This window comes from Polyodon spathula, chromosome 19, assembly GCF_017654505.1.
Source record: "Polyodon spathula isolate WHYD16114869_AA chromosome 19, ASM1765450v1, whole genome shotgun sequence".
NCBI classification, from domain to species: domain Eukaryota; kingdom Metazoa; phylum Chordata; class Actinopteri; order Acipenseriformes; family Polyodontidae; genus Polyodon; species Polyodon spathula.
In genome coordinates this window covers 30667483-30682471 of record NC_054552.1, presented here as the reverse complement: position 1 = coordinate 30682471, position 14989 = coordinate 30667483, and the positions used below count along the sequence as shown (strand labels likewise).

The window sequence follows — 14989 nt, the reverse complement described above, 5'->3', positions numbered from 1 at the left end:
GTGCAGGTCAAGTAGAAGAAATAATTACAACACTGAGAAACTGCACAGCTGCTTCAAAGAGGCTGTAAATGCAAGTGCTTTGAGGCACTTATAGATGTTAGATTAGATTTTTATCACCATCCAGCTCCAGTTGGCTTGCAATCCACCTTCATATTGCTGCTATAAAGACTTAGTGTGCAGCCCAGTGCATTGTGGTACACTCTTCCAATGCCACCCCCTGTCAGAATAACATGTGAAGATTTAGAACTTCAGGGCTATTTTTGTATATTATCTGAGTGGTGAGTTAGGATCCCTAGGATAAACTATTGCAGTTTCATGCAGGTTTTTATTGTACTATTTAAAAACAAGCAAAAAATATCACACTATGATAATAACAATTAAAAAAAAAATAAAAAAAAAAAACAAGTTCCCTATCAAAGCAGAGCAGGACCCTGGCAGGTGTGCATCATTATCTCATAACCATGATTGAGAACCAACAACCACTGATGAGTCTTTTTAGTGGACGCATGCAATCAATGTTTTCTGCTACGGTCTGCTTCTACAGCATGTTCGGCCACATTACAATCGTCAATATATTTGCTTTTACTCCTTCCATTTTTTTTTTTTCTCCAATTGGAAAATATAACACTTCTCAGAGTCTGGACAACATAACAAGTGGTCTGTTTCTCTGATGTCGTCATCACAAAGTGGTGAAAGCAAATAGTGCCGCTAGTTCCATTTCATCAGTCGCAATCTTGAAATCAGAGGCTCAGCTTGCATCGCTGTGCAGCTCCCCACGATGTGTGTTTATGTGTGTGTACATGTGTTAGAGGGCGATGGAAAAGGAGGATTCTGTTTATCTAATCACTCAGGAGAAGAGCCTGGTGTTTGACAGCAAGAGAAGGCTGGTGCTATTTACTGCTAAGTCCAGGTTTGTGGGGAAATGATATTAAATAGAACATAGAGAAACAATTCAGTTTACTGGTTACATATTGTAACATGAAATATATATTTTGTACAAGGTAATAAACTATGGCTTTGATATGACATGGTACTATATCTAGCAAAGACAAAAAAACCATTAATAGATGGATTAACATACAGTGTAGACAGTGAAGTTTTTTTTGTTTTTTTTTTTGTTATAGCAGAGGAAACCGTGATTGCAGTCCCATATGGAAGTCGTAATGTTAGAATCACTGCAAAAGGACCGGATCACCTGAGTAAGTATACCAAACTGTGCATAAAAAAACAAAACAGCTGAATCAGATATGATCATGTAACAAAACCCTAAAGCAGGAGTGGTCAAAGTTGGTCCTCCCAGTCTTGGTCTGTGTTCCAACCAAACTGTAAATTGTTAAATTGAGTTAAAGATCTCACTTTACCTGTTAAACCTGGAGTGGAATGGCCCTCCAGGACCATGATTGGACACCCTTGCCCTTAAGCACCCTTAGGTAACTTTTCAATTCTTGAGCACTAGAGGTGATCCTTTTGACACTGTACAAAAAGAATGCTTTAAAAACATGGATCAAATATTTGTGTGATAATATTAATCCTATACTCTCCTGCTGTATATAACAAAGCTCTGAGCAGCTGTGTTTAAAATAAAAATCCAATTCAAACCATTTTACTGATAGTAATTGTTATTGGGTTACATTGTATTCTGCCACGGACATTATTTCATGACTTGAAAACCTGACTTATCGTTTGCTTTTAGGAGCTAAGACAGTGCTTTTGAACAATCCGATTATGCTATCAACAGGGAGCTTAAGTGTTCCTATGTGTAAAATGCATTCAGTTACTGTTACAGACAGTTTTATAGATAGGGGATCACTTTCAACATTATGCAGACCCCACACAAGGTTAAATCGTTAGTATAAATTCACTCTCCCCAAGTTAACCTTGAGCTTTTTTTCACACTGCAGACTCACTGTGCAGCGCTGGTGTGCGGTCAGCCGAGGACACCCTCGGGCGGCGCTCGACCAGTTGTGCACCGCCCCCTATAACACTGATGTTTTTTCCAATGGCCACACTAGAAGCTATGGATTTAACTGAGCAATTATGCATTGTCTTTTAAATTGCAAAACAGCTGGGCAGGCACAGTGAATTTACATTGCCCTACACCCTGGAATAGTGTTCTGTAATGGTTTGCCTGGTGTTAGGTTCATAAGGATAGAAATGACTAATGCTTCTTGGGCGTTTTCTCTATTCTCTGAATACCCGTTATTAACCCCTTTACCTCTGATAACATCTACCCAGTCTGTCCCCTAGCATCATTAACCGTCTTGTTTCTATTATTGTAACCCATGCATATTGACTAATGTGTAAAAATCTCGGTTATTCTTGTTGTTTTTGGCGAGGATAGACAGCTACAGGGTTTCAAAAATAATTAGAGGCTGGAGGGGTGCTAACCAGGGTTTTGAAATCCATTCTATTAAAACTGTGTGGACAGTTATTCACCTGACATATTCTTACTGTAGGATTGAGGTGGTTTCAGTTTCTGTTAAAAATCTTGGTAACGCTTTATTTTGAGTGGCATTAATAAATATTTAGTTAATATGCAGTTAACCGTTTGCTGACGTTTCGTTCCATGTTAATGAACAGTCGACAGATATGTGTGTGTATCTATCATTAGACTGCCATTTGAGCTCAAATTTCATATGTATGTTGAGTATGTGTTTTGCGACTTACTGCTCTAGTAAAAAAAAAGACATACAAAGACTGATATGCAGCTTTACCATTATTCTGTATGCTATCCACACTACCTAAATAATGCTCTTTTAAACCATGTGATTGCCATGAGTTCAAATAGCAGTCTAATGATAGACACACGCATGCATGTCACACCTATTGAGTTTATTAACATGTAACACAACTTCAACAAATGGTTAATTGCCTATTAATTAAATACTCATGTATGACACTCAAAATAAAGCGATACATTCACATCAAGAACAACACCAGCAACAGCAAACTCCAGATGTAGTTCTTTTGAATTAGTAGATATTTCTGATGAGTGGTCTGAAAGTTGACACTGTGGTTTTTTGATAAGCTATTGCTAAGAAGTTGATAGTAAGAATGGAAAGGACAACACAGATACTGCAGCATTCTTAAAATACCTCATGCAACCCCCCCCCCCCCCCCCCCCCCCCCCCCCCCCCCCCCCCCCCCCCCCCCCCCCCCCCAAAAAAAAAAAAAAAAAACTGGAAAAACAGGAAAATAAGAGGTAATATCTGTTCACATGCCCTGTGCATAAGAATCAAGTTCATGAACTTAAATTAAACTAAATATTACCTAAAGCTAGTCAGAAAATATATATTCTTTTTCCCTTTGTAAATGAAATTGTAATGGTTGTTTGGCAGTAACTTAAGCATGACATGGCAAACATTGATCATTGTTAATTGTTTCAAGTTGCAAGCTTTAAAAGCTGTTACTAATTAATGTTGAAGTGAAATTGGACATTTTATTGCTAAAAATAAAATAATTTATTTGTATTTGAGGCAGTTATTCCAAACAAATCTTCGTTTATTATGGGAACAAGCTCTTAAAAACAGTTTCCATATTCTTAGTAGTGCAGAAATATACATGGATAAACTTTTACCTAATTTATTCGACAGTATCTTGTAGAGGGTGTCGTTTGATTGATTAACTTACATTGTATCTTAATGATATTAAGATCTGTATATATGGTATATATTATGCATGTTATTATATTTATATATGAGATATTTTCCCATTTCTTTCAGTTATTGACTCAAAAACCTTGCAAGGGCAGACAGGGGAGCACAGTTTTAATTCCCCCGGATCATTCCTAATAGAGAACACAACAGTAGAGTTTCAGAAGGACCCAGACAGGCAGAGTTTCAGGATTCAAGGGCCGTTGGGCGCTGACTTTAATATAAAGGTAAGGGTGAGGAGTTTATTTTTACAAAATGAAGCAACGATTTCAAACAAAGGGGAAACCACTGATACTTTATCCATCTGATTTATGGGAAAAGTTGCTGTGGTTTCAGTAGCTAATCACCAAAAGGAAATAGCTTTGTTTTCATACAATGGGATTGAATATCAAGTATTCCTTATTCAGCAATGATCATGTAAAGCCTTGGTTAGTTTGCATGATGCTGTGCTTATATAACACTGATGTTTAATCCAATGGGCACACTAGACTCTGTGGATTTAAGTATGCATTGCATTGTCTTTTAAATCACAAAACAACTGGGCTGGCATTACTAATTATTCCTGGACCTTTTTAAGAAGGTTTTGGTTAGTAGTCTGTAATTCTGGTATTGGCCCTATGGGATGGGTTGGCCCTATGGGATTACCTGTGAAGTAGTATACAATATGATGCAACTGCTTTGATGTTTCCATTATTAGGAAACCAAATGAGTCACTTGAATGGTAAATTGAAGGGATATGAAATGGCTGTTCTAATCATTGCCTCCAAAGTGTGTCTTGTGGAGGAAGATATTGCTGCTCATGTATGAGATGATGTATTAAATACAGAACAAGTGATGTCATACTATTTAATATTTGGACTCAAGCCTGTTAGACCAATTAATGACAAATTATCCTGTTCAGTAATGTTTACTTTAGGGAATATATTGGTCCATAAAAGTATATATTGTTTGAAATATTTGTTGGATTTTGACAATGAAAAAAAAGTTACTGGCATTAAAACAAACTTAATTTGTTCTAGACTAATTTTTGGCATGACATCTAACTGCAGAAGTATGGACAAGCATTTCATCGCATAGTCTTAATTTTCTGATGCTTAAAATGCGACTGCTTGGAATCATATTTAAAATGACATAGTTGAACAGCTGTTTATTTCATACTGTTCATGATATTGCTCAACGTACTCTTTACAGACATGGAATGAAACTAAGACGTTTCAGCAATATTTAGGTTTTTCAACTATTTCTTGGGAAAAGTTGTTTTTTTCTATTTACATACACAAGCTGTCAATTTATTTCCAATGCGCTGTGCTGCCATTCACAGAAAGGATAGTGAAGCTCCATCATTTAGAATGATACCGGCTCTGTATGATCAGTGCCTATGCTTGCACTGAGTTTCCTTGTCAACTAACACAAACACTTCATTAAATATTTAATTAGCCTTTTAGGGAGGTTACAAAGTATGTGTAAGTCAGAGCAAGCTATTGTAGGTCTTATCCAAAGTAAAATGCACTTTGCAACATAAACAGTTTCTCCTTTATCCAACCTCAGAAGCGATGGTGCATATCTACACACTTGTGTATCCCTGCAGGTGAGGTACGTTGCTTCCAGAGACACTGTGGTGCATTTCATCTTTTATCATCCCATCAGCCATCAATGGAGAGAGACAGACTTCTTCCCTTGCACCGTCACATGCGGAGGAGGTAAGCGAAGGACTAAAGAGTTGATTCATTGCCTAACACTTTTAGTGCTGAGGCATAATCAAACTGTAATTACAAGGTATGGTGGTGTAATTCCTATGCTATAACAATGTAACTACATATGGAGTTACACATGATTAGTATGTTTGGTTATGTACTGTGTAGTTGCAGCGTAGAATGTGATGATGTCATTAATGCCATTTAGAATTACCAGCGGCTCTAAGATTTTGAAATTGGTTCTGATGCCCCATTTTCAAAATCTTAGCGCTTTTAGTTCATAGTCAGCTGTTTTTTCTCCTGAACTGAGATTTCAAAATCACTAATGTTATGTATTCCATAACTGTGTGCTCTGTGTTATTAATGTGCTTTGTTATGTATTCCATAACTGTGTGCTCTGTGTTATTACTGTGCTTTGTCTGCATCTCAGGCTATCAGCTAAACTCTGCAGAGTGTATGGATGTTCGTTTAAACCGCGTGGTGTCTGACCAATACTGTCACTATTATCCTGAGAACAAGAAACCCAAACCCAAACTGAAGGAGTGCAGCATGGATCCCTGCCCTGCAAGGTGTGTTAGAAATGTTGCTGAACTAAAAAGAACTGATACAGTCATATCATTTCACAAACATTTGCTAATGTGAAAATTGTGTAGACATACAGCATTCTTCGCCGGATTATTCTTTTTCTTCATTCATTTTTCAGTTTAAATCCAACCATTTTAATTACTTTTTTAAAAAGATATTTAGCTTATAACACATGTTAATATTATACCCCACAGTGATGGATTTAAAGAGATCATGCCTTACGACCACTTCCAGCCCCTTCCTCGGTGAGTAATTCTCCACACAGACTTATTTCACTTTGGTTGGATGCACTTGAGTTCCATGGGTTAGTGCATCTGCTTGTATTGTATTCTATCCCTTTTTTGTAATCAGCTGTATGAAGTGAATCTGAACCACAAACGCCTCTGAGATCAGCTGAACAGAGCTCATCAGCTTTCAAATGAAGCAACTAGGATACTTCTGTCTGGTGGAGATAAACTGTTGTCCTAGGAAGTTTCCACCTCTGGACTATGAGTCATTTCCTTTCTGAACTGCAGCAGCCCTTCTCCTTTGCTTTTACATGAACAAGCTCTGCATTTTTTGGAAGGGGATCTAAAGATAAAAGGGAAGACCAGGATTATATTACAGCTAAGCATTAATACATTTCTAGTATTTTAAATGCACCCGCAGACTAAATCTAGCAACTGTTTAGGTTGGTGCATCATTCGCTTGATTGATTTTGCAGGTCATTGAAGCTAAGTTGGAGTTTGACCTTTGCCTCTGGCAGCTTCCTACAGAGTAGTGTAGGTGATGATTATGAATGCAGCAGGGTTGATTTATGATCGTTAATAATGAGGTTCTGTACCAGTTACATACCATTTTTGCCTCCTCCATAAACCCATTATTCATACTTAAAATGATGTACTGATAACCTACTCACCCTCGTCTACAGTTGTTATTAACAGTGCTTTCATTTGACATGAAGAACATACATTATGTAGCTGATAAAAATAGAAATAAATTGGTATGCATGTATTTTTTTGCTACACCAGTGTGGATAAATTACTTCAGTATTGTTTTTTTTGTTTTTTTTTAATTCAGTACATGTTCAAGTGTATTCAGTTAAATATTGAGTTATAGCAGTTAATTGGCCTGTTTGGGTTTAAAATGTTATCTTATTATATCTTGTTTGTGGATAAGTAATATTTGTTTCCTTAGCTGGGAGCACAATCCCTGGACGGCCTGTTCCGTGTCGTGTGGGGGTGGCATTCAGACACGGAGCATTGTGTGTGTGGAGGAGACCATGCATGGGGAGATCCTGCAGGTGGAGGAGTGGAAGTGCATGTACACGCCTAAGCCAACGCTCATGCAAACCTGCAACCTGTTTGACTGCCCCAAGTGGATAGCAATGGAATGGTCTCAGGTAGGTAAAGCCATAATACAGGGGAGGGTGATAAAGTCAATTAGCCATTCAATACAGAAGATTAAAGCAGACTGCAGTACTACCATAGATTAACTGCTTAAAATATCTGCCATTCATGTCATCACTGATATAACAATACAACAGAAGGAAGGATCGTTTCACAGAATGGATGGCGTTTTTCAATTCCCTCTGATCACCTATTGTACATTATTGTATTTGTAATACTGGCCTTTCTGCAAGAGTGACACATCGCTAACCATTTCTTTTTTAAGACAATACAGTAGATGATCTCTGTTGTTACAAGTCTTGTCTTACAGTTCTAGGCTTGATTTTTTGTTTCTTTCAGTGCACTGTTACCTGTGGTCGAGGGCTACGTTACCGAGTGGTTCTTTGCATTGATCACCATGGCCAGCACATAGGGGGGTGTAATCCTCAGCTGAAACCCCACATCAAAGAAGAGTGTGTGGTGCCCATTGCATGCTACAAGCCCAAAGGTACGCATAGCAAACACAGAACTGGTATGTTTCAATTTTCAAAATTGCACAGCCATGATTGTAACAGCCCTGAACTTGGAAATCTTGGATAAAATTGTACAGAAGCCAGACCTCTCATGTAAAATTCATGGCACAAGTTATTGACCTTTCCTTGGCGCATCATCAATAAATAGGTATGTAAGTGAAAAAGAAGATAATGATTGATTTCAAAGGTGTTTCCTTCATTTGCTTAAGTGCAATATGGCTTAAACATGTCTTCATCTGTTTCTAATTAGTAGAAAGTTCACTTTCAGAGTTCCTTCTCTCTTTTTTAAATTATCTGACCTTGGTCACCTCAGGAACGAGCCTAAAGGCCTACTCTGGCTGGGGAGACATTTAAGCCTAATGAGCTGGTAACATTTTTTAAAGGAAGACAATGATGGGGCGGAGGCATTGCCAACAGAAAGCAATCAGTCCAGACCTGCCTCTCTCTCAAACTCAAATCTGATAAATGTTTCACAGATTGATAGACAGATTTAGGACCTGATTTAGAAACCTAGGATGTTTGTTTATATTTAAAGGATAATAAACCTCTCCAACCCTCTTACTTACTTAGGCACTCAGTTAGTTTTACTGCTAAGACTGAGCGAAGAAAATGTTTTATCAGGGGAGAAATAAACCCATGCCTCTCATTTAGTATCCTGGCAGCTGAGAAGATGGATGGCCGAGAGAGAGAATGTACAGGGGAGGCAGCGCAGTCAAGCAGCGGCTCTTTCATTCACATCTGAGAGATAAAACTGTAAATGCTGAGTGCTGTTATAAAGTGATTAACAATCCTCAATCTGAAAAGAAAGAAATCTTTCAAAATATTTTTCTTTGCGTTCAGGAACCGGTTTGCTCGGTGCAAGAGACTTTGGCTGATGAATGGCCCGTATTGTCACCACAGTGTGTGTGTTTTGGGGGGGGGGGGGTGGGGGTATTTCCTGGCTTCTGATTGGCACAAGGGGAGGTTATGATTAATAATCCTGTCAAAGGGGCCATCATAACTCCAGGCTGATCCAATAGGAAAGGGTTAAATGGTGCTTTACAGATTCCACTAACTGGGAGTGAAAAATGCTTTTTAAGTATTCTTTCCCTGCATGACTCCAGAGGCTCCAATGAATGATTTATGCATTCTGCTCTTCCAGAGAAACTTCCTGTGGAAGCTAAGCTGCCCTGGTTTAAACAAGCACAGGAACTGGAGGAGCCCAGAGCTGCTTCAGAGGAGCCTACGTGAGTTCACATCCATTCATTTTCATCTGCTTCTTCATAAAACTGTTCCTCAGAGCTAAAAATATGCGCCTCCCACATTTCCAATTATGTGAAAACCCTCAGAGGTACAAAAAGGGGAACAGCAATTAGAAGCAAAACGGATCATCTTTTTCTCTGTTATACAGTATGTGTGCATGGGTTTTCTGTGTGTGCGAATTGTAGATTGACAGGTCAGAAGACAGCTGATATTCATATGAAGTCACAGAGTGCTTAGCAACCTCTCATACCTCCTATATCATCAGGGGTGTCTGCTAATATGAAATGTGCTTGTCACAGCACTGCTGGTGGGGTGATGCTACTGTAGTTACTGGGATTGACTGATCCCACCACAGTTCAATATCCCTATGTGTTTTATTGCATCTTTGTATTTAATACAACTTCCAAATGCTTGCACATGTACAGTGGGTTGCTGTAGAATGTCTATATCAGGGTACTGTATTGTCGTCTAAAGAAGCCTTTTGTTGTTTTTCAAACCTTAGCAGTATATTAGTTAGTTTAGCTTTGCATTCCATTGAATTGCCACCAGTCTGAGTGAGTGTACACACTGTATCGACTCCCAGTTTGTTCTATTATTAGAACTATCTTTTCAAACTCTGAAATTATATTTTCTTACTAGCGGTCAGGGGACTAAAGTTAGCTGCATTTTCAAACCCACAAAACCAAAAGCCTTGCCAAAACAGTTTGAGATGATAAATACCGTTGCCTCTGGTCCACCAAGACGAGACTCAGAAATGTATAAAGAGTAAAGGTTCACAAGAATGCGGGGTAAATGTGTCTAAGTGTTCACGGAGCAGAGCCAAGAAAAATCCAGACGTGACCTTTTCACTTGTCAGTCGGGGAACGTGGTGGCAGTTGACATCTATCATTGATCTGAGAAGCCTTCTTAAATTGCAGTTTTATTTTATTACTGCAGCTTCAGAAAGTGCATTTATTTTAGTATTAATACCTGTGTGATTGGATATAGTAGAAAGCTGGGACCAATTAGACTTGTTTAATAACCTCCACCATGACAATATGCGATTTTATACAAATCCAGCTATTTGATACAGTTTAACATTTATCACTAAGCATGGGCATTTTAGCTTTTTTAACTCATTTTTAAATCTCAGTATTGGGATGGTTCAAGTTCAATGTGCATACCTGTTATTGTACAAAACACGTACACACTGGGAAAATAAATCCAGAAGTAATGAATGAAGTATTTGACAAGGTCCTGGCTCATGTAATCAAATTCGAGTGATTAAAGACTTGTTTGTTAATAAGTTATTTTGTTGCCCAGTTTATACATTTGCAGAACCCTACTGTCATTTCATATTTGCTCTAAAATTCTTTTTGGATGCCTTTGTTATAAGGATGTGCTGATGTACTCGCATTGCTATGCTGTTATGTCAGGCAAACATAAAGTAATTTGACTATTGCAGCAGAATAAGAAAACTGAAGAGGTCCTAGAATATCAGTCCAAGATGTGACTTTAGCTGCTCTTTGCCAGACCTAATACTCTTGCCTTTACAGGGGCAAGGGTACAGCCCAGACATCCCTGCAATTCGTTGATGTTGAAAGCTTGGCTGCCCAATCTTTCCCTTTTCAGCTCACAGCTGGGTGCCCTTAAGCCATCCCTTGTAATGTTATTCATCAATCCTATAGATTTGAAGTCATTTATACAGGTAGCCCTTTCAGCATAACCCGTACTCTGGAACAGAGCTCTGAAGCCTGCTGATTAAACCCAGGAGCAGTGGGTCTGCTCTTTCTGAGGCTTGGAAGCGAAAGGGAAGTCTATATGGACATTGGCCCTGGGCTGGAGCTGCAAACTCAATGTTAATCTGTAGTGGAATGGGGACCCAATTGGATGATGGGAATGACTTAAAGGGTCGCACTTCAATTACAAGACTAGCCTCACCATAGTATAGCTCGCTCAGTTTGCCCCTAAAATGAAAATTAATCCATGTTCGCTTGCATTTAATGGATTGAATGAAAAATTGGGAGAGTGTCCAACAGGAGATCAATTGAGCGCAATAATGGCTTTACATGATTTGCTCACCTACTTGTAGTGTTAGTACAGGAACAGACTTTCTGCCATGCTACACAAATAGTGTGTATTGAATAATGTTACTGTAATAAAGGGGCTCGTTAGGGTTGCCACCTTTTCCACAGACTAAACCCGGACATATTTCTCAGTCAGCCTAGGTCTATCAAAACTGTACAAAAATAGTATCTATTCCATGGTATGTTAGAGGCTAATCTTAACAGAGACAAGCAGCTGTGGTGACAAGTAACGCCACGGTAAGTCAATGCAATTTCTAAAGTGACGATTCCGTCTACCTCATTTTCCAGGCCTGAATTTCTGAGCCTGAAAAGCCTGTTTGATGTTCAGAATTATTTTACAGCTGTTATGTCGTGGCAAATTTCGCCCTCTCTGTAAAAAATATTAATAAACATTATTAATATACGATAAAAACTACAAAACAACAGCACTGTCGCTATTAAAAAGAGACAAGATGATGTAAAATGTACTCAAATTTGGTTTGGGTTTTTCAGTGTTACAAATAACTGAGCTATGGCTAAATATGTAAGGCATATTATGCACACACACACATTTGAGCTAATGTATATATATATGTGTGTGTGGTTTAATTACCATTATATTGTAATTAAACCATTTTTGATGTATTTTTGTATTTAATATAAAGGCTATGTATTTAATAAGCAGATCAATGTAATGTAAACCTTCCAGAGTAATGGTTTTATTTTGAACACTAAATCAATGCATAAAATATATGTAATTATCATAAACATGCTCTAAAAATGCTTTTTTATATCTGTGATAATAACACTATTTATCTTCAGTCTGTAGGAGCTACCCTGGTTTTACCACATCAAAGAAAGCTTTTCCCCTTTACCAGTTCATGAACAGATTAAACACACGTCTTGTCATTGAGGATTATACTCCTTTATTTCCTTATTATCCCAGCAGACTGTGTCTTCTTTAAACATCAGAAGTGTACCTTAACAGAGCTTTGTAGCCAATGTTTTTCTTCTCAGTTTTTATTGTGAGATCACCTGTAACCTGTAACCACCTGTGTTCTATCAAAACATTACAGAGCTATAACTAACTTTTCAACATTTGCCAATTTTTTCTATTAATTAGGATTAATTAGTCCCTTTCCTCCATAAAACGCATAAGTTATTAAAACTAACAACGTTATTCATCGGGCCGTCACAATGAGTTTGCAGGAAAGATAGGGGGTCAAGACCTCATGTAGCTTATTATTAAAACCAACCCACATGGCTGTCATTAGCAAACTTAAGATCCACATCCTTAAGAACAGCTTGGTGTGAAATACAGTGACATTCGACATATCTCTCAAGTCAAGTGTGTGTTAAAATCTCCTGTACTGATGGTGAATTTCAGTATTAGTTTGTTCCAGTTTTTAGTGGCCAATTTTCCAGACTTTTTTCAACATTTATATGCTAAACAGCTGTAAGCGGACAGGAAAGTTTTTTTTTTTCAGAGAACATTGTTTGGGAATGATTTCATAAGCAAGTAAGAAACAGCTTAGGTACACATAGAAACCCCTACATTTCACTTGGTTTGTTTAAAAATGTGGTACTGATTGTTCGCCTGTCACAAGATAACTTCCTTGCATGTTTGTGCAAGACGAAGAAATAAACAAACTACACAATATAAATGTTTTTGCAACCTTATTCCATTTCTGTGAAAAGAAATAAATGTAATAAAATTCTGAAACTCACATATGAAACAAAATGCTTTACTGACAATACAAAAGATTAAAACCAGTGCATTTTAGCACAGCATTGCCTTCATCAGGATAAAAACAATGCCCCGATAAAGGCAATTCTATGCCGAAACGCTACAATTTTTTTATGTTTGTTTTTTTTAAAGAATAAAGTATACTGTCAGTAGGTGAGTTGCTGGATTACCTTCAGTTTATTTAAACATCTTTCTTTTCACAGAAATGAAATTAGGTTGCAAAAGCATTTCCATTGCATTGCTTGCTTATTAAATCATTCCCCAAAAAGAAAAAAAAAAACTGAAAAAAAAAAAAAAACTTTTTGGGAAGGACATGAGGAATATTCTTAGGCAACAATAATCATTAACAGATGACTGCATTTTCATTTTTATATTTTTTATTTTATGCAGCCATTTATTTCTGACCTCTAACAGCTGTTCAGTCTATAAATGTTGAAAACAAGTACAGAAAATTGGCTGTAGTCGTCACTAAAAACTGGAACAAACTTCCTAATAACGAAATTCACCACCAGTACTGGAGAATCAGGAAAATCTCCCAACTGCAATTGTCTTTGAAATGAAAGCTGCTATCCTGATGTGCTTGTGGCTCCACAATGCAACACTACGGAAATCCCTGCGCCAAGACTCAAGCTCTTCAAACCCAGTTAATTGTCTTGGCCTGAAAGAAATGTATCATTGTTATCACGGCAGGGTCACAAAAAAAACCCAAACCCTAATGTATAAATATCACATCCTTCCAACCGTCATATGAATTACAGATTCTTGGCACTTGAATAAATGTTACATCTTATGTAAGGGAAGGCCTGTGCTAGACGATTCGATTGACATTATAGAAAAGTTATAGTTTGCAGATTTTACTGTCCAGTAGTTTTATGAAGAAAGGTTCATTAATGGGAAGTGCATCTCCCCCTCCCCCACAGCAGATAAGACAAGTCACTAGATGTACTGTTAAGAATATTTACAGCAGGCAGGTATGGTTTTCATCAAGAAGAAAAAAGAAAGGGAAGTTACAGCACTTCATTGTGTTGAGAGATCCAGCATTGAGTAATGTCTTTTTTTTTTATCACTGCTGAGTGAACGTTGTTTTTACCAGCTCTCAGTTTGAAATCTATCTTGCATTCATTCAAATCCAGCATCGCAATGACTGGGCGAATCACGTTGTCCCAAATTGCGCTGCGTTGATAAGCAGACGCCTAGCTTGATCTAAAGAAAGTAATTCTCCCAATTGCAGCTGCTTAATTTTATAGTTAAAGTTACAGTGAATATGAAGAATACTCAATAAACATTCGTGGAGTGCTGTGGCTGTTTCACTTAAGAGGACGGCCAGCCTCAACTGTGGCTTAACCGCAGCACTCCGTGAACATTCATGATGTATCCTGTGTGTAACTGGCATAAAACAGGACGCTCATCCAGCAAGCATTCTCATTTTAAAACTGTTTAATTTGGCCAGGACACTGGAGTCACTGCCCAAGGGAAAAGTACTTGTTATATAACTGTTTGTTCAGTACAGACATGCCCTGAATGTAAATCCCAAGAGAAACCTCTGACAGTGTATCTCCTGAGCTGCAGATCCTGAACCTGCCTGTATTTCTGCTTTCTGTGTCCCAAAGGTACATTCCCAAAGCCTGGTCACCGTGCAGTGTGACCTGCGGGCCTGGCAGACAGACGCGGCAGGTGACGTGCCGAGTCCTCCTCTCTTTTTCCCAGACGGAGGCCGAGCTGCCCGACGATGAGTGTGAGGACTCGAAGCCCCCGACAGAGCGAGGCTGTAACCTGGGACCATGTGACGGGGATCCTGCTGTGTACCAGCCCTCCATTCCTCTCTATGATGACGAGGAGCTGTGTGACTGGGAGTATGAAGGGTTCACCTCATGCTCAGCTTCATGCGCAGGAGGTATCTGCATTCAATATAAAAGCTTTTCTGTATTACTGGAAACAACCACCTTTATTGTGATCACATTTATATAGGAATTGCGCAGTCTGAGATATTCTAATAGGACAGATGTATTTTAAGAGTCTTTGTTTAAGGATTAGAGCGTTGCACATTAACCATGGCAGGGGAGGCAGGTTGTGCCAAGGTAGAATTTTTTGGCTTGTTTTGGATTTTCTTGCATATGAAAAGT

The 14989-nt window shown here is 38.3% G+C and overlaps 1 protein-coding gene across 3 annotated transcripts in view; it reads left to right on the top strand.

Annotated features, from left to right (window-relative positions):
• The window catches only part of LOC121294447 (ADAMTS-like protein 3), a 123150-nt gene that overhangs the window by 77577 nt on the left and 30584 nt on the right, over positions 1-14989 (top strand). For all 3 annotated transcript variants that reach the window (XM_041218136.1, XM_041218135.1, XM_041218134.1), the window contains 9 exons: positions 1125-1199; positions 3723-3880; positions 5242-5353; positions 5778-5916; positions 6127-6177; positions 7109-7313; positions 7660-7807; positions 8974-9058; positions 14477-14760. In XM_041218136.1, the coding sequence (XP_041074070.1) occupies positions 1125-1199; positions 3723-3880; positions 5242-5353; positions 5778-5916; positions 6127-6177; positions 7109-7313; positions 7660-7807; positions 8974-9058; positions 14477-14760 (1257 nt within the window). The remainder of the gene's footprint in view (positions 1-1124; positions 1200-3722; positions 3881-5241; positions 5354-5777; positions 5917-6126; positions 6178-7108; positions 7314-7659; positions 7808-8973; positions 9059-14476; positions 14761-14989) is intronic.